This window comes from Anastrepha ludens, chromosome 2, assembly GCF_028408465.1.
Source record: "Anastrepha ludens isolate Willacy chromosome 2, idAnaLude1.1, whole genome shotgun sequence".
NCBI lineage: Eukaryota > Metazoa > Arthropoda > Insecta > Diptera > Tephritidae > Anastrepha > Anastrepha ludens.
The window spans coordinates 73656051-73678702 of record NC_071498.1 but is presented as its reverse complement, the minus strand read 5'-3'; the positions used below and the strand labels follow the sequence as shown (position 1 = coordinate 73678702).

General features: G+C 40.7%; 1 protein-coding gene across 2 annotated transcripts; it reads right to left on the bottom strand.

The window, feature by feature from the left end:
* Window positions 1-993: 993 nt before the first annotated feature.
* On the bottom strand, window positions 994-8532 carry LOC128871841 (probable cytochrome P450 6d5). 2 transcript variants are annotated; one of them, XM_054113942.1, is made up of 6 exons: window positions 7939-8532; window positions 7638-7790; window positions 2335-2762; window positions 2030-2272; window positions 1702-1915; window positions 994-1617 (listed from the first exon to the last, which is right to left on the bottom strand). In XM_054113942.1, exons 1-5 carry the CDS (start codon window positions 8466-8468, stop codon window positions 1737-1739), a joined length of 1533 nt encoding a protein of 510 aa, XP_053969917.1. In that variant the 5' UTR covers window positions 8469-8532; the 3' UTR covers window positions 994-1617; window positions 1702-1736. The 2 variants fall into 2 exon arrangements, with proteins under 2 accessions (XP_053969917.1, XP_053969916.1); XM_054113941.1 differs by having other exon boundaries at window positions 994-1915.
* Window positions 8533-22652: the final 14120 nt, after the last annotated feature.

The window sequence follows — 22652 nt, the reverse complement described above, 5'->3', positions numbered from 1 at the left end:
ATGAGTCTGATTCCCGCAATCATTTAAAAGCTAATTAATTTCAGCCGGCGAAAGAAAAGACAATTTATTCGACTACATAACTAGTTATTAAAATACAGTGGTATTTTTCCTTGTTTCCTCTTTTTACACCTGATATACACAACATGATAGGTAAGAGTTTAGCTTACTACAATGTCCCGAACGCAATTGTACCTAGATAACGTCGGAAACATAGTAACCTCGTTGTGGAGATGTTGGAGGGGAGACTTCAAATAGCATACGGTGGCTGTGCTGATGGTAGTATTTTAGAATGTTTGGTGATTTTCCTCAAGTGCTCCTGGCTAGCTATTTGAGGACTTTGTTGCTATTTTGCGCCTTAGCAACAATTGCTGTTGTATGCGCCAAGAAGGAAAACAAATTATAGAAGGAGACCCCTAATAGTTTGGATTTGTTTAAAGTCGGTATTGCTGTCCTCAACTTTAACCTCTATTTAACCGTGGATTTAGTAGGGGAAAGTTCGAGATTCCTCGCATTGAAGAAGCGAGAAAGGGTGGAGAGAACTCCATTATCGAGAAATCAGTAAAACTCCCTTAAGTGGATGGGGAAGCTTCAAGATGTAGAAGTTTAATAGCAACGGTGAAAGACACTAGCCTGCAGCACTCCTTGCTTTATCCTTCTCTCTTTTAAGTTTTGATCTCGAAATATTACTGACGTGTGTCGACCACACAGGTAATTTGCGGACTACCTCTTCAGCCCCGGCAGAAGGGTCGCCTGTTGAATATCATCTAGTTGCGTAGAATGGTTAACTGTGTCTAAAGCCTTCAGGGGCGGTTTTAGTTAAGGCTATTCTCGTCTGACCCAAATGTGTACTATTATTGAGGGAGGCGAAGTAAATTGACATTTCCGTGTTTCTCAACATTTCGATTTTTAGGTCACTCTGCAGCAAATGAGCGATATACACATAGCCTATAAAGCCTTAAATTAATTTTAAATTGATAAAAAACACAATATAAATTTATAGTTGAAAACATTTTATTTATTCTTTTATTATATTCTTAAGTTACAAAATCAAATATTTAAATCAAAATATTTATTGTTTACATAACGGTAAGCAATTGCAGCAACATGTAAATCAACATGTCGTTCCCACGACAGTCGGTTCTACGTAACCGGAACGACCCGGATTTATATCCGGCCAAGGACTGTCACTTCAGCAGCATTCCTCGTATATGCACGGGGAATGCTTATGCTGCAACACATAACAGTTTTAAAACATATTGGAAAAACTTTATAATTAATATACAAAAACGAAAATTAATATTTTGTTGGATAGTCACGATTTTCTAGGACTTCCCTCAATCTATTTGGTCTATTAAGTTTACTAACTTCTCTGCTTCCTCAGTTGTTATCTTCGCATAACATTTCGCAAACTCTCTTTACTTGTTATTACATGTTGTCGAATTCGTTTTTCTAATAGATCCCACAGATGTTCAATAGGATTGAGATCGGGCGACTGTTGGGGTGTTTTGGAGCATTTTGCAAGAGCCAAAGCTTGATGATCTCGGCTGTTTGTTTTGGAACTATACGCAGACTTTCTGGTTGCCATATTTGCATGATGATGCAATTACTTACCGTTACCTAATCAATGAAGTGAAGAATCTTGTTATTTTCTTTTGCTTTTGTAACTTAATATAGTAAATATATCACAAATATATTTATTACTATATTTTAAAGAATAAATCGTCAGAAAATATAACTTAAGCGCGCTGTGTTGATTTTTTCGTTGACAATCGCACATGTATGCCACCTTTGGCCATAATTGGTATACCAAAGTTGGCAATTTCGATTTCTTTTCGAACTGGATGTAATTCGATATTGAAATTCAGCAGTAATTTTGCTAAGGCAACTTTTCCGTTTACTTGGCCCATACGTTGTGCTATGGAAAAGAAATAAAGTTAAATTGCTTTTGTGAAATTATCCGCAATTATCGGTATAAGTACATTTTGATGAAAAAGAGTATGGAATGTATATGAAATATGTAGGAAATTACCAATGCAATGTCTGGGACCTTCGCCGAATGGCATATAGGCCACAGGATCATAATTCTTATTAATAAATCGCTCCGGTTCCCAACGCATAGGATCAGGGAAATATTTTTCATCACGATGTAAACCCAATAGCGAAATAATTATGGGTGTACCACTTTTAATCACTAAATTACTATCCGGTAGTGGATAGTCGTGAGTGCATTGACGATTAAGGAGGGGCAAGCCGGGATATTTGCGAATTGTTTCTGAAAAGAAAAAAAGATATTTGAACACTTATTTTATTTGAACAATTGCAGCTTGATCTAACCCTTTACACAGATATCTAAGTATTTCATATCCTGAATCGCTTCATATGTAAACTTATTATCATGTTTTTGTAGTGCTTCTTCAACATCGCGCTGGGCCTTTTCCAACGCCTCTGGATGTTGTGCCAACTCAAAGATGGTAAAAGAGACGCTGGAGGCAGTCGTTTCATAACCAGCCGCATAGAATAGAAATAGATTCGTGGCGATAGTATCGATGGACATATGCTTTGATGCATCTGCTTGAATTGCTGACCAATCATTGTCATCAGTGTTTATTTGACCTTTGTTGCGCAATTGCATTAACAATTGAAGCAAATCTTTTCGTGTAATATTTTGCTCCTCACGCATTTGTACAGTTCGTTTTACGATTTCCCTCATCATTTTGAAAGCCTCCTCTCGCCAACCCAAACGGATGAACAGCTTCTCTAAGCTGAGGAAAAAATGCAAAGCAACAAAGAGATACTCGTATAGTACGAATCATATTCATAAAGAACTGAATTAGTGGTTTATGACAGGTTGGTTAGGAAGAGATTTGTAGTTAATAATACAGGCTATTATTTGTCATTGGGTTAATATTTTATCCTGCTCTTTATTTGTTGGAAAGTTTCATATATCGTTTGTTTAAAAAAATATTTAAAACCCAAAAAACTAAAGAAATAAGAACATTTTATTTGGTTGGAAATATAATAATCGCGTATTTGTTCTGTTATGAAGCATGCATATTTTACTGAATCCGTGTTATCGCAGACCACGCGAAAAATTAAGGGCCATTGACGAGGAAGAGGAGAGTTTTAGACACCTGCCTCAATTTCTATGTAAATCAATTCAGGCACATCATCAATATTTCCTGCCACAACAATTGGGTTTTGATTACTTTCCGATCATGCTTGGTCTTGTAGTGATTTTATTTATCGATGCATTCCAGTCTTGTTAATTCCATTTTTTACTGAGATGAAGCTTTAAAGTCACTGTAGACCTCAAAGCGTTCTGAGTGCGTTTATGGTAAAATAGATGGTGCCTGACAACGCTAGAAGTTTCCAAGGCTAGAAATATAAATATAACCCTCTTTAGAAACATTGCGGTGTGCGCCGGGAAATTTTTGTGCACTATTGTTCATCAGTGATCAGCAGCCCATAACTCACTGAGCGCTCTCTGAGGACGTACAAGCCAATGCGAATCTGTTAAAGGTGATAGCTAAGGTTGCCAACGTGGTACCTTAAGCAATAGATTGTGCAGTGAGTGGTTTTCTGATAATTTGAGTGAAGACTGTACCTTGTTCAGATCTCGGAATACGGTGACCATGCTAAAGTTTTAACGTTTTGAGAAGCAATCCAAGTTTTGACCACACTTGAGGTGTGTATAGGTGCACTATCTTGTTGAAACATCCAATTGATCCCGAATCTCGGTAAAAGTTGGCTCCCAAAGAGCTTTATATTTAGCTGTTTATCTTTGTAGTCTTTAATTTTCAATTAGAACGCGCTATAGTACGATATTGTTCCCCATACCATGACACCCCCTTCATGACTGTGATGTCGACTCTAGTACCCCTTCTTCTTTCTTAAGTCATACAAATAGTTATTGTATCCATTCGGCCCATACAGATTGAGCTTCTTTGCGTCACTAAATACAATTTTTTTCCATTCACCGGGATCGTTATTTGTAACAGAATTCGAAGCCATTTTGTCTCTTGCAAAATCTAGTGGGCGTTCTGTGCGAAAATAATTCAAAGCCCATCAAACAGTGGATCTGCTGGCTCCCATCTCTTTAATTTATGCTGTTGAAAGGGCGGAATGCGCGGGTTTCCTTCGGTGTTAAAGCCAACGCAGTTCTGCTTTTGTAGTTCTTACGTTTCACTTCAAAATCCTCAACATTTGGACTTCGACCAGTCTTTTTGGCAATTTGACGAGTTGAAAGTCCCTCTGAGATCAAGATATCGATTTGTCCTTTTTTGCGATCTGTTAAACATTTCTGTTTTCCAATTTTATTGGAATATAATAACTATTTTATTTCATAAAAATTATTGCCTCAAATCAAGTGAACCGGACTGTATATGCGAGAAAAGAAAACACTATCTTTTCTCGAAGCAAATTTCGCCTAATTAAATGACGACATTACGAAAATATCGCTTTCACCTTGTGAAAATATCGTGTATTTCATATGAGAAAAATTCAAAACTTCCGAGAATTATATAATGAAAAAGAAAACCACTATTTTTATTTTTAATTTTGTGCAAATGTTTTAAAACTGTTTCATGGTAGATCTTTAGCTCCTGGGCGATGTTACGACTACCAACATGCCGGCCAACTTCGATTATTTTTGTGATTTTATCAACATTTTCGTCGACGGGCCTGTATGTGCGAGGTGCATCTATAACATCAAAAATGCCTGAGCGGCCATCTACCGAGAAAATATTGGAATTATTTTTCCGCCAAAGTAATATCTAATGTATTAAAAGTCTGTCTAATTTAAGTGTTACCAGCAAAATTCAACTTAGAGTTTCGTTATAAAAAAATGTAAATGCTGCTACATAGACGTATGTATCCTTTTAGCAATACGCGTTGTGCAATTTGTAAGTTTTATGAGAAATTTAGAAAGCGTACGTTGAGTTTACAAAATGAGTTCCGCGTGTACAAAACCATTTGAAACAGTGTTCCTATATTCACACTTCAAAGGTCCAAAATGACACGTTCATCTGCAGTTAAATTGAAATTTGAAGAAGTCGAAGACGTCGTAAATAAAAGGGTGACACGATATATCAAAGTTAAAAACGTTGACGACTTCTGCGGACGATGCCCAAAATTAAGATAACACATCGGCTTAAAAGTCTCCAAAGAAAACACGTTTATCATATTTGGAGCTGTTTCTCCAAAAAACATTGATTACAGTCACCTGCGAAGGTTTTTGGAAGAACTATCCAACCATGGATTTTACAAGAAGGCAACGGCAAAATTAGAAACAGCAAAATTAGAGTACAACGATTAGAGCAAATAATACGCAACCTCTGGCGCAGAGCGGAATAAAGACCATATTATTGCTAAAAACACCAACACCATTAGTGCACTATAAGAAAATAGAATAAGAATTAAAATTAGAAAATTATACATGCTTCGAGTAACTGAGCTCCTCTTTCAACGCATACCCTGTCTCCAATCGTTACTCTATGATTATGTCGCTACTTTGATTACTAAAATCATTTCATATATTTGCTTTTTTTATCACAATATTTTAAAATAAACACACTCATTAGATTGAAATTAATTTAAATAAATGAATTGTAACTGATAAAAACATAGTTTATCTTTCTTAGTGCATTTGTAATCTTTGAAAATTTGAACCCTATAAAAATGCGAATACCAAAACAAAAAAATCTTATCAGGTTTACTGGTAGTCACCTTCAATTCTCAAATTCATACTCCAGTAGTGAAGTGATTTAAAAATGGCATATATATATAATTGGTGCGTACACCATTTTTGGGTGTTTGGCCGAGCTCCTATTTGTGGAGCGAAGGGACCTACAGTTTCAAGCCGACTTCGAACGGCAGATTTTTATGAGGAGCTTTTTTATGGCAGAAATACACTCGGAGGTTTGCCATTGCCTGCCGAGGGGCGACCGCGACCGCTATTAGAAAAATGTTTTTCTTCATTTTGGTGTTTCACCGAGATTCGAACCAACGTTCTCTCTGTGAATTCCGAATGGTAGTCACGCACCAACTCATTCGGCTACGGCGGCCGCATATACATATGTAGGTATAATATAATATTGTACAAAATATACGTAGTTTCTTATGGAAATATAGAAAATCGCATAGTAATGGTTGAAATTTTGAGGACTATGAACATTGTGAATATCTGGAACAAAATCTTATCAATACACCGAAGTGGAAATTTCCATTACCGACTTGAACAGACTTAATTTTGATTTAAAATTAGCAATATTTTATGATTATTCATTAAATAATATGATAATGTAGTTAACGGTCATCATCATCTATTTCATCTCACGGCAGGTCCAATAAACATGCTGTTTCGACGGCGCTGGCTTCGCTGTGAATATGTTGAAAGGGAGTTTTTGTTAGGTTTCAAGCTTCTTCCACTGCGAATCACTAGTGCCTAGCGGCGAAATGGGGGCTGCATAATTCAAAACCGGCCAGTCTATTGCTTTAAATCTCGCCAGCAACATTTCTTTGTTCTTGCCCAAAGTGCTACTCGTACCAGCTATCGATTTATGTACCTTGTTGCGGTTTTGAACCTTAATGGCATTGCGATTGTATGCGCCGGGAAGAAGAGCAAATTATCGAACGTTACACCCAATAGTTTGGAGTTGTTAACAGTGGGTATTGGTGTGTGTTCGACTTTAATCTTTAGCTGTAATTTGATCTCCTTCATTCAGGTCGCCATGGATTTAATAGGAAGTTAGGGATTCCTCGCAGCGAAGAAGTGAGAAAGGGCGGAGAGTTAGTCGTTCACTTTTGATAATGGTGTTCAAGCATTCATCAGCATATGAGAAGAGTGAAACTCCCTTAGGGTTGAGAAAGCTTCGAGATGTAAAAGTTGAAAAGCTAGGATGAAAGAATACCATCCAGCGTCACTTCTTGCTTTATCATTTTCTGTTTTGAGTTTTGATCTCGAAATATTACTAACGAATGCTGACCGCACAGGTAGTTTGCGGACCACCTCTTCAGTCTCGGCGGAAGGCTAAAGTGTTGAATATCATCTAGCTCACTTCGACTATACTGACGAAATCCAGGAAAGGACATTCACCGGGAGTCTCTTACCACCTTCTTAAACTCCCGTTCCTAAATGCCGTCATTGAAGTCCAATCGTAGACGAGGAATTTCAGCTATCTCGTGAGACCCGCTTAACTTTGGCTCAATTACGTTCTGGGTTTTGTAGCAGATGAAACTCCTTATCCACAATCGACTCCCACATGCCAAATATATGCCGGGCATGTGAAGTGCGGGGTACCTTCACACTATCTGTACGATACTAACCACCTATTCACATGCACTCTTAAACCCACTCACTCAAGACCCCTCTCATTCTGGACCCTCCCCGTCGAAACAGCATTTTTCCTGAGCCTACCGTTAGATGAACTAGACCATGACGCTCGGTGACTACACCGCACTGGTAGGGCTTGATGAACTGCTAGAACAACTACAATAACGCAACAACCAAAGCATGCAATATAAATTGTTGGCTAAAATAGCTCGCGCATCGCGTCGAGTGACTATTAAGCGTGATTTATAATTTTTTTTATAGATTTTGTGGTGTACACTTTCTTTTGATGTTAACAGTATGTACCCACCTGGGATATAAAAACTGGCATGTCGCGCGCACCACACTTCCAAACGTAGGCTCGTTGATTTTTCTGCTGACGTTTAGTATTCCATTATTTGGGTTTACGAAGCTATTTACTTCCAATCCAAATATCGCTGATGCAATGATATCTATAGCGTAGCTAAAGAATGAGATATAATTTTTGCATAAATATTCACATGCTTCAAAAAGTAATAAACTAAGAACTACCTATCAAAATGAATTATGAAAAATCCAAATAATGCGAAATAGGTATAATGACATCAAGCACTAGAAATTTATTCACTCACGTGTTCATTACTTCTTTTATTTCTAATTCTTTTGCACCCTCGTCTGGCAGTTGTGCATTCAAATAATCTACCATTCTATCGCTGATATCCTCCACCGTGCCAAACATCGCTTTCAATTTACCAGACGTGAATGAAGGAGCCAACTTGACTCGCATGTTTTTCCAATCCTGTCCTTTTAAAAAGAAAAGTCCACCACTCGATTGTGGATCCTTTTCATCGTCTACATGTATGCCACGATCGTGAAAGCTTTCGAAATCCTTCGCCAATATATCCCTTGCCAATTGAGCATCGCGTACCAACAAAGCGGGTCGTGTCATTAGGTAGATGCCAACCACTTTGCCTTTGGTGGTGCGATAAACATCGTAGATGGCAGTGCCCAATGAAGCTTCACGCTTACGTACTCCATCTAATACACCAAATGGGATTTTGGGCTCATGATAAGGAAAGCCTTTGCGTTGCCAATATGTGTAATTCCATTTTATATAGAAAACTATAAGTGTCAAAGCGGCAATTAAGAGCAATAAAAACATATTTGAACCGAAAATAAATTTGCGAGAACCACGAATTTACAAGGCGTAGTAGAAACTGAAGTACTCTGCACTAAGTTGCTACATTTTATACCTGCACATTCAGTTATCTGGCGACTATAGCAGGGTATTCACAAAATGAAACAGAAGTGTTAAAAATTAAAACTAACAATTGGAGTGTTCGGAAAATTGGTTCTCCAGGTAACACTTTGGCGATGGCGAATAAACGTAAACGACATTTGGGAAAAGCGACAGGTGGAGATGAAGAACTTTGAGATACGTTAATAAACATAAAATTAAAACTGTCGAGCTGCCGTAGCCGATTTGGTATAAAAAAACATTCGTCGTTTGTAGGCGGCATAAAACTGTAGGTATTTCTATTTCCGGAAAGAAATATTGTATGCACCAATTATATTTATTATACTATAAAAACAATAATAAAAGGGATTTCATTTTACTGAACAAAGAACCACAAATGGTTACAGTTTGGTAAAAATAATTATATATTTATATACATATATTTAATTTGTGAATAATCCAAATGGTTTTTGTGAAAAGCTTTTAACTGCAGAAATGCGCTCCAACAGTGGTCATTGACTAAACAAAATTTTTCTATTGCTTCAACTGATGTTGCATGTCCGCATGACTTCGTACTCGTCAAGCATAAACCCACTCAGCTATTCTCCTCCACCAAAACCTAAATTATCAAAGTCATCTAATTGCAATATTTAAAATATTCCTGAACTTATTTATAATCTATATTTCTGTTGCGTGAGTACACTTGATGTCGTTATCAAGAATGTTTAAATTTATCACATTGCCTTTTATTTATTTAATTGATGACTTGCAATTTGTGTTATTGTAGGACTGTTTCTATCAGTTAATTCATTCCGTGTTACGCACAACACATAAACACCGATAACAATGTCAGTCTTGAAATCCAACGTAGAATCTCTCTTGTCAACAAGTGCTACTTTGGACTAAGTAGGCAACTGAGCAGTAAAGTCCTCTCTCGACGAACAAAACTAACACTCTACAAGACTCTCATCATGCCCGTCCTAACGTATGGCGCAGAAGCGTGGACGACGACAACATCCGATGAAGCGACGCTTGGAGTGTTCGAGAGAAAGATTCTGCGTAAGATTTTTGGACCTTTGCACGTTGGCAACGGCGAATATCGCAGACGATGGAACGATGAGCTGTATGAGCTTTAAGGCGACATAGACATAGCGCAGCGAATAAAGATCCAGCGGCTTCGTTGGCTGGGTCATGTCGTCCGAATGGATACAAACGCTCCGGCTTTGAAAGTATTCGATGCGGTACCAGCTGGTGGTAGCAGAGGAAGAGGAAGGCCTCCTCTGCGTTGGAAAGATCAGGTGGAGAGGGACTTGGCTTCACTTGGTGTGTCCAATTGGCGCCGGTTAGCACGAGAAAGAAACGACTGGCGCGCTTTGTTAAGCTCGGCCAAAATCGCGTAAGCGGTTATCGCGCCAATTAAGAAGAAGAAGAATGGGTGTTTCTTCAAGGTTTTTTTATGCTGACAACGAATATGACCTTGAAAATGCTCCAGCACGTCAGGTTTTTTGCAATTTGAGGTTAAAAAGTCAAAAAATGCAGATTTTGGCCATTTTTTTAATTTTTTTTTGGGCAAGGTAAAGTTTTTTTTTAATTTTCCACAACGGCATCGCAAAGTACTAGTCTTCAACTTTAAAATCCATTTTTAAAAATATTTTTGTCATTAATATAAAAAAAGTTATACTATTTTGAAATCGCCCTTTACAGGGGCGTTAGAGAGTTAGAAAGGTTGAATTTGAATATCTAAAAGTCTCCAATTCAAAATAGAATACTTTTTTTATATCAATCGTAAAAATATTTAAAAAAATGCATTTTAAAGCTGAAGACTAGTACTTTGCGATGCCGTTGTGGAAAATTAAAAAAAAACTTTATCTTGCCCAAAAAAAAATTTAAAAAATGGGCAAAATCTGCATTTTTTGACTTTTTAACCTCAAATTGCCAAAAATCCTGACGTGCTGGAGCATTTTCAAGGTCATATTCGTTTTCAGCATAAAAAAACCTTAAAACCTTAGTTAAAATTATCGAAAAAATTTTTTGGTTGTTGGCCTGTGTTATTTAAAATGAAGAAGTCAATATACATATTGTATTTTTTCAAAACTGGCATACAGTTTATTTATAAATTAAAATAGTATACTTTTTTTTTATTTAAATCATTTAAAATGGCAGATGTACACTCAATTCTTCCAGGAAGGTCGCAGCGGGGCTTCTCAATGGTCGGGCATTGTAGCATCGGCGTCAGTGACCTGAATACAAAAAGCAAAATTTTGTTTGTTTATTAATTTCTATATGAATTAAACAAAAATGGAAAATAAATTTGCGGAATAAAATGCTTCACAAAAAAAAAAAAAGATTTTGGGGCGAATTTTCCTACTATTTTTGCTTCGAAAAAATTATTTTTCGAAAAATTTTCTAAAACTTTAAATTCACATAGAAAATTTCAGTGAGATCGGTCAATAACTTTTCGAGTTATCATGTACGCCAAATTGCGAAAAACGCCTCTAAAGTCGGCAACGTACTGTTAGTAACAGAAGTAAGTATACACCGGATACGTTTTCAATTTTCCCCCAATCGATTCCTTCAAACAATCTAAGTTATAACAAAATTGTGTTTTATTTACATGAATGAAATACAAAAGTCATATTTAATCCAAATAATGACAAAATTTTTAAAAGGAACCAAAAATTATAGCTTTTTATATTAAACTTTATGAAATTCATGTCTGAAAAGTAAGTATACAGTTCATCATATTATTAATTTGTGAAATCAAAAACATAATAAAAATCAAATCCTAGTATTTGGATGAATAACCATTAGACTTTACAATCGCTTTAGGTCGTGATGGCATTGATTTCACCAAGTTTTCAGTTACAGCTGGTGGTATTTTATTCCATTCCTCTTGAAGGACGTTTTTCAGTTGTTCCTTATTTCTAATCGGATGTTTACGTATTTGCCGGTATTTGGGTTGGTATCCGGGGACTGTGGCGGTGTTTTCAGCTGTTTTCGCACATTGTATAACAGCCACTCTCGTACAATGTTGGATGTGTGCTTGAGGTCATTATCCTGCTGGAAGATAAACGTTCCTCCAAGGCCCAATTTCGTATCGGTCCATAATATTTTCGATAAATACCAACCCCGTTCGCAGCCATACATTCACAAACCATCACAGAGCCCACTCCATGCTTCACAGTGCCGGTCATATTGTTTGGATCGAAATCCGCGTTAACTTTTCTCCAAACTTTTTCACGGCCATCAGATCCACAGATACTGAACTTACACTCATCAGAAAATATGACTTGGTTCCAAAACGTTTGGTCATATTTTTCATGATCTTTTGCGAATGAAATCCGTTTACTCCGATTGACACTACTCACGAAGGGCTTTTTCCTAATATTGCGTCCATGATAACCAGCATTATGTAAAACCCGGCGAATAGTTTGGGTGCTAAATTGTTTTCCAGTCTCATTTTCAACTTCAGATTTCAATTTGGGGGCACTTATTTTGGGGTTTGTCCTGATTTTCCGTACGACTAAGCTTTTTACTCTGGGACTTAAGAGCGGCGGACGCCCACAACGCTCTTTATTAATGGTGCTCCCCGCACTTTTATATTTATTCACAATCTTTTGAACTGTAGCAAAACTCCTATCTATCAAACGACCGATTTCTCGCAATGATTTATGTTCCTTGTGATATTTCTTTCTTTTCCTCTTGGTGCCATTACTAAAAATGTCGCAAAAATTAATACAAAACGTACTTGCCTAAATTTTTATACTCACTTTGATTATTTCCTCTTAATAGCTTTAATTGTGTACTGGGATAAGCTTTCATATGCGTCTTAATTTACGCTTTGCTTTATCTTTGATGCCAGCGAAATTTATGTCACAAAACTGATTGATTTTTAATCAATACGTAAAAATAAATGTTATGCTAACTGAACAATCGTTTGCTGGATTCTAACTTTTGTGACATAAATTTCGCTGGCATCAAAGACAAAGCAAAGCGTAAATTAAGGCGCATATGAAAGCTTATCTCAGTACACAATTACCATGTGTAAAATATTTTGATTACATATTAAGGAAAGCGTTAGCGTCAAACAATTCCATAAATCAGGCTCCTGTATACTTATTTATGTTACTAACTGTAACTATACCTCTCCCAGCGCTCGAACGCAAAGAATAGAGTAGAAGGCTGATGATATTATATACGATACATACATACATGTAATTTAGTAAATAGATCTAGAGTTTTTAAATGTGTTTTAAACATTTATTTTGTTCACATTGCATTTATAAGTATTTTGTCATTTACTTATCAGTAAAAGAAATCGAATATATTTAGTCTTGCCTTAAATTCTGGGGCAAATTTTACAATGTACACGGCGAGAACAAATTCGCAGAAAAAAGTTCCGATATTTTTGCTTTTGTCCATATACGAGGTGTGCTCAAAAAATGAACAGAATGAACAGAAAAAGAAGTAGTCGTCCTCGCGTGGTTACAACCGATGCAGCCATAAAATCCGCTCTAGAAAGAATTCGCAAAACATTCTCTTAGAAAACAGAAAATCATGTCCAGGGAAATGACTATCGACCAGATCCATGTCAAGACTAATTATAGATGATCTCCACATGAACGCCTTCCGTCGCTCAACGCGCTTGAAGAAAATTAGACTCGACAGACACAATCAACTTCTTCGGTGGTACGCGGTCAACGGGTATGAAAATATTCTCTAAATGGGTCAAAGTGGGATTTTTCGTTCGACCCAAATTGGGGGACATCAGAATTCGTTTTAGAGGTACGGTTCCTTCGGCAAAGTTTCTTATTTTGATCCCTAGAATATAATTTTCACAGAGCAATGGGCGATTTTTTTGCCTCCCCCAAATTGACCCGGCCTAATATATATATATATATAATTGGCGCGTACAGAGTCTGAAAAACCTTTCCCTGCTTCTGAGGGCCTGAGTTGTGAGGTCTCTTCGGTGGCTGCACGACCTCCCAAAGAAGCAGGGAAATCGAAGAGCGCGGCAAGGAGGAAGAGAAGAAAGCGGCGGGCAAGGCTCATGCGGGAGAAATCCTCATGTGGCTCTGCCGGCCCTTCTGCGTCTGTGTCTTCCAAACGACCTCGGTCAGCGGAAGTGACACCCACGGAAGCTACCGAATCTACGGTGGGCACAGGCACTCCCAAGTTGTCTCGCTCTCGAGGCAAGCGGAGAAAGACGGTGGCTGAAAGCAGCACACCTCCCTGCCCTGCGGCTGCCGCCAATGGCCGAGCCACGACCCCCCAAGGTACGAGCGCGGTCTTGGCGCTAGTCAATGTGGCGGGAAAAGGTTCTGCTGAGCCACGTCTCTATCGGCGCCTCGACAAAATGTTCAGCACAGCTGTCTGCCCGGCGAAATCTTCGTCAGTGGAGGATCGGGAGCTGGACCTTTGCCCAAGCACATCCAAGGGTGCGGCCAAGCCATCCTATAGCGAGAAGGCTGCTGGCCCACGACCTGTGGCTGTGATTGGAAAACTGGGGCCTGACCATCAGCTGACGGATGCAGAAATCAAATACTGCAAAAGCCAGCTGATGCGTCGGTTATTGCCTCCGGTCCGGAAGCCAACGCGAAGGGCTATGAGACAAAGGACGGCACCATAAAGGTGACGTGCGCGTCTCTGGCCAACTTCGAGTGGATCAGGACCGTGGTCAATAACGTGACCCCCATGGGGGCCACTCGCTTCGCAGTCTACAGCGAGGAGAGTGTACCCCTCAGGAAGGCCATCTGCTGGATTCCGGATCCAGACCTGTCTACGGCGGATGCCCTATCCTGTCTACGTGCCCAGAATCCGGGCATCAACACGAGGCTTTGGCGAGTCGTCTCGTACACCAAGAGTAAAAACCGGGACGGGAAGGAAGGGGCTACTCTTGTGGTGCGAGTGGACGAAGCCAGTGTTGATGTCATGGGCTCACGGTACGGGAACCGTCTGAGTCTCTTCTTTGGGACGGCCAGCTTCCATGTCTTTCCCAAATGATTGACTCGGACGATTCCTGTAGCTATCGTCCCTTGACGGTGACGCAAATTAACTTGCAGCATTCCAAAGCCGCTACTGCACTACTAAGTAGAAGGCTTTCCCAGCTTCACACATCACCCCACATAACAGCAGTGCAAGAGCCCTGGGTCTTTAGGGGCCGTCTCTGTGGCTTAAGTGCGCTGAAAGGGGCCACGTTACTATATGACAGGAGTTCTAGCAGACCTAGGACCGGTCTTATAGTATCATCCCATCTCACTGTGACGGGTCTTGAGCAATTCTGTTGCCAAGACCTGGTAGCGGCTGAGGTGTGTTATAGAGGTAAACGCGGATGGTCGAAGTTTGTGATTGCGTCTGCTTACTTTCCTTACGATGCTCTGGAAGGGCCACCACCCGGGAAGGCCACTAGTCTCGTGAGGTTCTGTGAGCGGCGCAGTCTGGGCCTCATCCTATGTTGCGATGCTAATGCCCAGCATACAATCTGGGGCAGCAGCAAGTGCAATGGACGGGGCTCTCGACTATTCGAATTTATCGCGTCCTCCTGCCTAGACATACAAAACAAGGGCTCACAGCCAACGTTTGTAACGGCTAGAAGACAGGAGGTGATTGATCTAACCCTATCAAACTCAAAACTTGGGTGGTCAATCAAGAACTGGAGAGTCCTTGCCGAAGATTCGTGCTCGGACCACAGGTACATTGAGTTTCAGTGTGGCGAGGAGGCACAAATGCCATTGCCCTCTAGAAACCCCAGAAAAACAGACTGGCAGAAGTTTAGGGAGGCGTTGCGGGACCTTGACGTTGCGCCACCAAGACTTCGAAAAGAACGCCATTGAGGCGGCTGTTGAGAAACTTAACGCTGCCCTAACCGACTGTTTTGAGTCAGCCTGTCCAATTCGACCTCTCCCGAGCCGGACTCCCGTTCCGTGGTGGAACCGAGAGCTCCAGATGTTGAGGCGTGAGTCGAGAAAACTTCTAAACCGGGCCCTCAAGACTAACCTTGCAGAGGACTGGGAGCGATACCGTGATGTTCAGAAGAACTACAAGAGGCTTATTCGGGAATCGAAAAAAGCCTCATTTAGGGAATTCTGCAGCGGTATTGAATCTCTGAGTGACACGGCGAAATTGGTTAGGTTCCTGAAAAGGGACCCAACGGCAAAGCTGGGGTCACTCAGGAAATCTGATGGCTCCTTCACGGAGCGGAAAAGTGAGACACTCAGCTTGCTGATGGAGTCTCACTTTCCTGGTAATCAGATAAGCATCAGCCGGCAACAGCCTTTATTGATAGAGGCAGTTGTCAGAGCTGCTACACCTTCTCGGCATGACTGGTTCGTTGCCAGATCTGTGGTGAATGGGGCCGCCATTCGATTTGCCATCAAATCTTTTGGCGACTACAAGTCGCGCGGACCAGATGGCATATTTCCTGCCATGCTGAAGGAGGGCGCAGAGTTCGTGACAGCAGTCCTGAAGAAAATCTTCTCGGCATGCCTGGCACTGGCTTACATACCACGCTCTTGGAGGATGGTGAGGGTCGCTTTCATCCCAAAGGTAGGAAAAGACGACTACACCAGCCCAAAAAGCTTTAGACCAATCAGCATGACCTCTTTCATGCTGAAAAGTCTCGAACGACTGGTGGAACTGCGCATACGTCAGAAGTCGCTGAAGGCTCACCCTCTGTCTCTATTTCAGCATGCCTATCAGAGTGGAAAATCCTGCGAGTCGGCACTGCAAAACCTTGTTGCTAGGGTAGAGCTGGCCATCGACAGGAGGGACTACGCTATGGGTATCTTTTTAGACATAGAGGGGGCGTTTGATAATGCCACTTTTGATAGTATGTGTAACTCTGCTAGTAGGCACGGCGTAGACCGGGTGCTAGTAAATTGGATTCGTTCGATGCTGGCCCAAAGAATCGTTTCGGTACGAGCAGAGGAAGATCTGCTGGTGTCATCTGGGGTTAACAGAGGCTGCCCCCAAGGCGGTGTGCTGTCTCCATTACTCTGGTGCATGGTAATCGATCCTCTACTCACCACCTTAAACGATTCGGGAGTCTACGCACAAGCATATGCGGACGATGTTGCTTGTTTGGTAACAGGCTCTTCGCTTATGAACATCTGCAGGAAAGTGCAGAAAACTCTGGATCGGATTGACACTTGGTGCTGTGCGAACGGGCTGTCGGCAAATCCCGCCAAGACTGGTATTGTCCTCTTTACCAGAAGGAGGAAGCTTGACGGACTCGTTCTGCCAAGGCTAAAAGGAGTCACAATCCAGCTATCCAAGGAAATTAAATATCTAGGAGTAATCCTCGATAGTAAGCTCCTATGGAAATCACACATTGAGACAAAGGCATCCAAAGCGCTGACAGCTTTCTGGCAGTGCAAAGGTGTCTTTGGGAAAACGTGGGGTCTCTCTCCTAGCAAGGTCCTATGGATCTACACGGCTATGATAAGAGCCATTATCACCTATGCATCAGTGGTCTGGATGAGTAGACTATCCCTAGTGGGAGTCAGGAGGACCTTATCGAGACTACAACGCACTGTGGCCATCTGTTGCACCGGAGCTTTTCCGACTACTTCAGGCCCGGCACTAGATGCTCTGATTGGTTTACCACCACTTGATGCTTTCATCCGAGGAGAGGCCCTGAAGGCCATCTGCAGACTGAAAACAGTGGGAACTGGTACGGCCCTTGTCCGGCATTGGAACACAGAGAAGGCATGGACATCGATCCAACGATTCTCTCCATGCCCCTTGACTCAATGCCATCAAGAGTCGTACTTGAAAAGAGATACAGTGTAGTGCTACCAGAGGCTCAGTTGTGGGGAGACTCAGAAAATGAGCCCGGCAAACACTGTTTTCGCATTTTTACGGATGGCTCCAGGACCGAGCATGGCTCCGGCTCTGGGGTCTACGTGGAATCCAGCGGGACAAAACTGCTCTTTGCTCTTGGAATGCATGCATCTGTGTTTCAAGCGGAGGTGTATGCAGTTCAAGAAGCGATGAACTTTGTTGTGGAAAAACGATGGAGAGGCAGATCTATATGTGTCTGCAGTGACAGCCAAGCAGCGCTTATGGCCTTAGACAGCCCTCAAACCACATCAGGAGTAGTGAAGTCCTGTAAATCCAGGCTGAACTATGTCGGCAGACATAATAGCCTGATGCTAACATGGGTCCCGGGAAACGTGGGTATCGCGGGTAACGAGACCTCTGACTCCTTAGCTAAGATGGGCTCTGAAGCCAACTTCTTTGGCTCAGAGCCCGCTTTGCCACTCCCCTCTGCGGCCATCACGGCCACGGTTAGCAAATGGGTAACTACTACCCACAAGCGAGCTTGGCAGGCTGAGAGAGGCTGCAAATGGACAAAACTGATGTTACCTGTCATGTCCGATCGACTGTCGCAAACCCTTCTGTCATTAAGCAGAGGGGAGTGCAGACGGCTGGTTGGACTGATGACGGGCCACTTTCTGTGGGCAAAGCACATGGAAAGGTTGGGCATCTCAGACAGTGTACTCTGCCCAGCTTGTGAAGAGGAGGATGAGACGGCGGACCACTTCCTGTGTGTCTGCCCCGCCTTCGCCCGAATCAGGTTTGAGGTCTTTGGCACTGATGTGTTAAGAAGCGACCATCTTGGCTCCTTGGCACTACAAGATCTACTCAGATTTCTTCGGAGATCGGGTAGATTTAAAGAAAATTAAAAGGGAATCCAAGTGTAGTACAATGGACTCAATTAATGTCTGAGTGCTGCACTTGCTAGTTGTCCCGACAAAAAAAAAAAAACACCCTTTTTGGGTGTTTGGCCGAGCTCCTCCTCCTATTTGTGGTGTGCGTCTTGATGTTGTTCCACAAATGGAGGGACCTACAGTTTCAAACCGACTCCGAACGCCAGATATTTTTTCAATAGCTTTTTCATGGCAGAAATACACTTGGAGGTTTGCCATTGCCTGCCGAGGGGCGACCGCTATTAGAAAAATGTTTTTCTTAATTTTGGTATTTCACCGAGATTCTACGTTCTCTCTGTGAATTCGAATGGTAGTCACGCACCAACCCATTCGGCTACGGCGGCCATGTATGTACATACACAGCTTTAAATTATTCTAGTTATCAACTGAGTTGGGGTTGGTCGTTTGAGCCGCCTAGAGTTTGCCCTTTCTGCTGATGGAAGTTGTCGCATGCCAGTATTTGTATGGTTCATTAAACGGGTAATATGATTTGTGCTGCGTGTGCGGATGATTTCTGCTACTGTATCGATGTTGATATCGCGATGAATATCTTCGTTTGGGACGTACCAAGGTGCATTGGTTATAGTTCTGAGTATTTTTGATTGTAGTCGTTGAATAACGTCAATGTTACTTTTACTTGCAGTTCCCCAGATTTCTATGCCGTATGCCCAGATTGGCACAATCACATTTTTGTACAGGGTTGCCCATATTCGACGGACCCATCTGGCAACCCTATGGGGCATAGTTGAGAAGTCGCCAAGGACATCCCAAAATCGCCGTTCTCAGTAGTTGGGCATTGCTCGGACCACTTTACAACGAATTATCCGCATTGATTTGCATTTATTTCCGTATAAGATTCAATTGACGTAAAGATTGTGGCCTGCGGACAAGCCTCGTCGAATGGAATGGGCCCAAAGAGTCATCGAAATGGCTGAAGATGACATGAGCAATTTTGGAACAAAATCATCATGTCCGATGAGGCTCTTTTCTTATTGAATGGGACGGTAAACAAGCAAAATTGCCGTATTTACGCCACTGAAAATCCTCACGAAATTCGAGAGGTACCTCTTTACGACGAAAAAGTCACTGTTTGGTGCGGCGTTAGTGCGAAACCGATTATTGGGCCGTTTTTCTTCGAAAATGAAGATGGTGAAGCTGTTACCGTCAATCAGGAGCGTTATCGCGATGTGATAACCACATTTGTGATGCCAATTGTTCGTCGAAAGCGTATGAGGCAGTTCTGGTTTCAACAAGACGGCGCTCCACCACACACAGCTCGCACCACAATCGATTTTTTGATGTCGAAAAATGGTCATTTTGACTGGCCACCGCGTTCGCCCGATTTTACGCCACCTGACTTCTTCTTGTGGGGATATTTAAAATCAAAGGTTTATATTAATAAGCCAAAGACCATAGAAGAGCTCAAGAACAACATCCGCTATTCCAGCCGAAATGTTAGCTAAAACTATAGAAAATGCTACAAAACGGGCACAATACGCAGGCGGCCATTTGAGTATTCAAAAAGTGATGCCAACAAATCTACTTGAACCAAATAACATGATTATTATCGTTAACATCAAAAAAATTGTGTTTTTCTGGGCAACCGTCGAATATGGGCAACCCGTATATAAGGGGTTTATTCAGCAATGACAGTTTAAAGCGCCTGCGAAGTAGCCAGTATAGTTGTCGGAATCTTTTCAACGTGATATGTTCTTTCCAGAGAAGTTTAGAGTCAATAGTCATTCCAAGGTATCTTGCTTTGGTGTGTGTCGGGATTTGTGAATTGTTTATTGTCAGATTCTTGTATATTGACTTTCTTGATTGATTTGTATACCCCAAGCATTAAACCATGTTAGTGTTTTGTTCAAAATCTGTTGTAACTTGTTTGTTGCTGCTTCTAAGGTTTTATGAGTTGCCAATAAGACGGCGTCATCTGTAAAAGTTGCTATCATGTCGATACTCGGAGGCAAGGGAATATCAGCTGTGTACAGCACATATAGTACATGCCCTAGTACACTGCCCTGATATAACATAACATAAGTGTAAATAAATACATCAAGTATTGCATATAACTAATATAACTTAAAGAGTGGGGAACAAAAAAAAAGTGAAACAACGAACAGAGTAAGCTAAAGCAGATAACCTTAAATTTTTGTAACTTAACCCTTAACTGGTATCGTAAATTTGACTAACGAAACTAGTATCGTGGGGGCCGCGCGGCCCCCTATTAAAATTAGATTCTAGGATACAAATGTCTACAATTTTTTTCAAGAATTATTTTGATAGGACAAATAACAAGCTTGTTTTAATAAATTAATAAGTTTTTATTCATATACCTCTTTTAACTTATTTACTACAAGAGATCACAAAATTTGGACAATTTTTTGGTATTTTTTTTCTTACCACTATAAAAATAAAAAAAACTATTATTTCGAAAGTCTTTAGCTAACATATGTATGTTTTCTTATTTCTTATAAAATCAACTTTGAAAAAATAAACTAAAACATAAGTATTTCAACGTATAGTGGGGTCAGCACGGCCCCCGCAACGTACGTAGCTCCGCTCTGGTAAAAGCTTCAGCGCCGAACGTCCGACACCCGCCGCGTGTCGCGACGTAATGAGATTACCCAAAATGGCAGCCGCATACTATGCGTAGTTTTTAAGAAATTCAAAAAAATAAAACGCGTGGGGTCTGCGCGGCCCCCACGATACCAGTTAAGGGTTAAAAATAGTTAATAAAAGCATGTTTGTAAAATATGTCAAACTAAAATTCAATTCCTTTACCTACGCTTTTCAACCATAAAATATTTTCAAATATGTAAATACATAACAAATTTACGGACATAGAACAACACACAGCTTTCAATAAAATTACATGTATGTAAAATGTATCTATATATGTATGTACAGAAGCCGAAAAGAACCTGTAATTTAAATTATGACGTTTCAATTGAATTTATTTTAAAATAAATATGTATTTATAAATAAACGCAAAAACGACCTGTTTTCGTCAGCTATTTTTGGTGCCATAATTCTGGCAGCCCACCCTCGCACAAAATAAAAGTGTTTCGCACCCTTATATCTATGGTACAGGGTGGCGCACGAATCGTGCTACAAAAACAAAACGTAATAACTTTTTTTCTAATCAATGTATTTAACTTTTTGTTTTTTTATTGTATAGATAATTCAATTTTATTTTATGTAACTAATTAGTTTTGAAAATAATAGAACGTAAATGACCTCCATGCTCATTCACGCATATGCGACACCTGATGAGAAAATTGTTCATTGCGCACTGAAGGGTTGAAGTCGGGATCGCCTCAATTATTGTTGTGATGGACTGCTTCAATTCAGTCAAATTACTTGGTTTTGCTTTATACACCTCTTGTTTGAGATAACCCCATAAAAAAAAATCTGGTGCAGTGAGGTCAGGTGACCTTGGGGGCCAGCGGAAAGTGGAATTTCTGGATATCAATTTATTTCTAAATTTTCGTTGGAGCTCCTCCATAACCGGTCTGGCTATATGTGCAGTTGCTCCATCTTGCTGGAACCAAATGCTGTTAAAAGGGATACGTCTTCGCCGCAGTTCTGGATAAAAAAACTCCTTCAACATGTTTAAATAACGGTCCCCATTTACAGTCGCTGTTACACCGTTTTCTTCGAAGAAGTATGGCCCGACAATGCACCTTGATGAAACTGCGCACCACACTGTGACTCGTTCTGGGTGCAGTTCCATCTCATGGAGTATTTGCGGATTTGATTGACTCCATATACGGCAATTTTGCTTGTTTACATTGCCGTTTAGATCAAAATGGGCCTCATCAGACATAAACAAGCAATTTATGAAGTTGTTGTCTTCTTCGGCCATCTCAATAATTTTTTGGCAAAATTCCAGGCGAATAGGCAAATCCAGAGGGTTTAATTTGCTTGTGATTTGAACTTTGTACGGAAACAAGTTTAAGTCATCATGAACTATCCGCTGCAATGACCGTCTGCTAACTCCAATTTGCGCCGACAAGTTACGAATCGAAACTCTTGGATTTGCCTGAATTGACGATGCTACAGCCGCGATTGTGGCTTCGACCCGAACATGGGGATCTCGATGGTACGGTCTGCGTGCGATGCTTCCAGATTCAGCAAACATGTTCACCAGCCTCATAATGGTCCATCTGCTCGGGAGAGTGCCGCCAAACTCCCGCCTAAATTCCCTTTGGACGGAAATGATGGACTGCACAGCATGGTACCGCTGCACTATCCAAATCCTCTTTTCGGTATCTCAAGCCTCCATTTTTGTAAATCTAAATACTAATCTGCAAAATAAAAAAAAAAAAAGCCGATTACTCACACAGAAAAAAAGTTATTACGTTTTGTTTTTGTAGCACGATTCGTGCGCCACCCT

Coding starts and splice junctions, on each gene's coding strand:
- LOC128871841 (XM_054113941.1), bottom strand. CDS start 8,468: ATGTTTTTATTGCTCTTAATTGCCGCTTTGACACTTATAGTTTTCTAT. Junction 2,763..7,637: donor TGCCAGTTTTTATATCCCAG/GTGGGTACATAC, acceptor TTTTTTCCTCAG/CTTAGAGAAGCTGTTCATCC. Junction 1,916..2,029: donor AGGTCCCAGACATTGCATTG/GTAATTTCCTAC, acceptor TCTTTTCCATAG/CACAACGTATGGGCCAAGTA.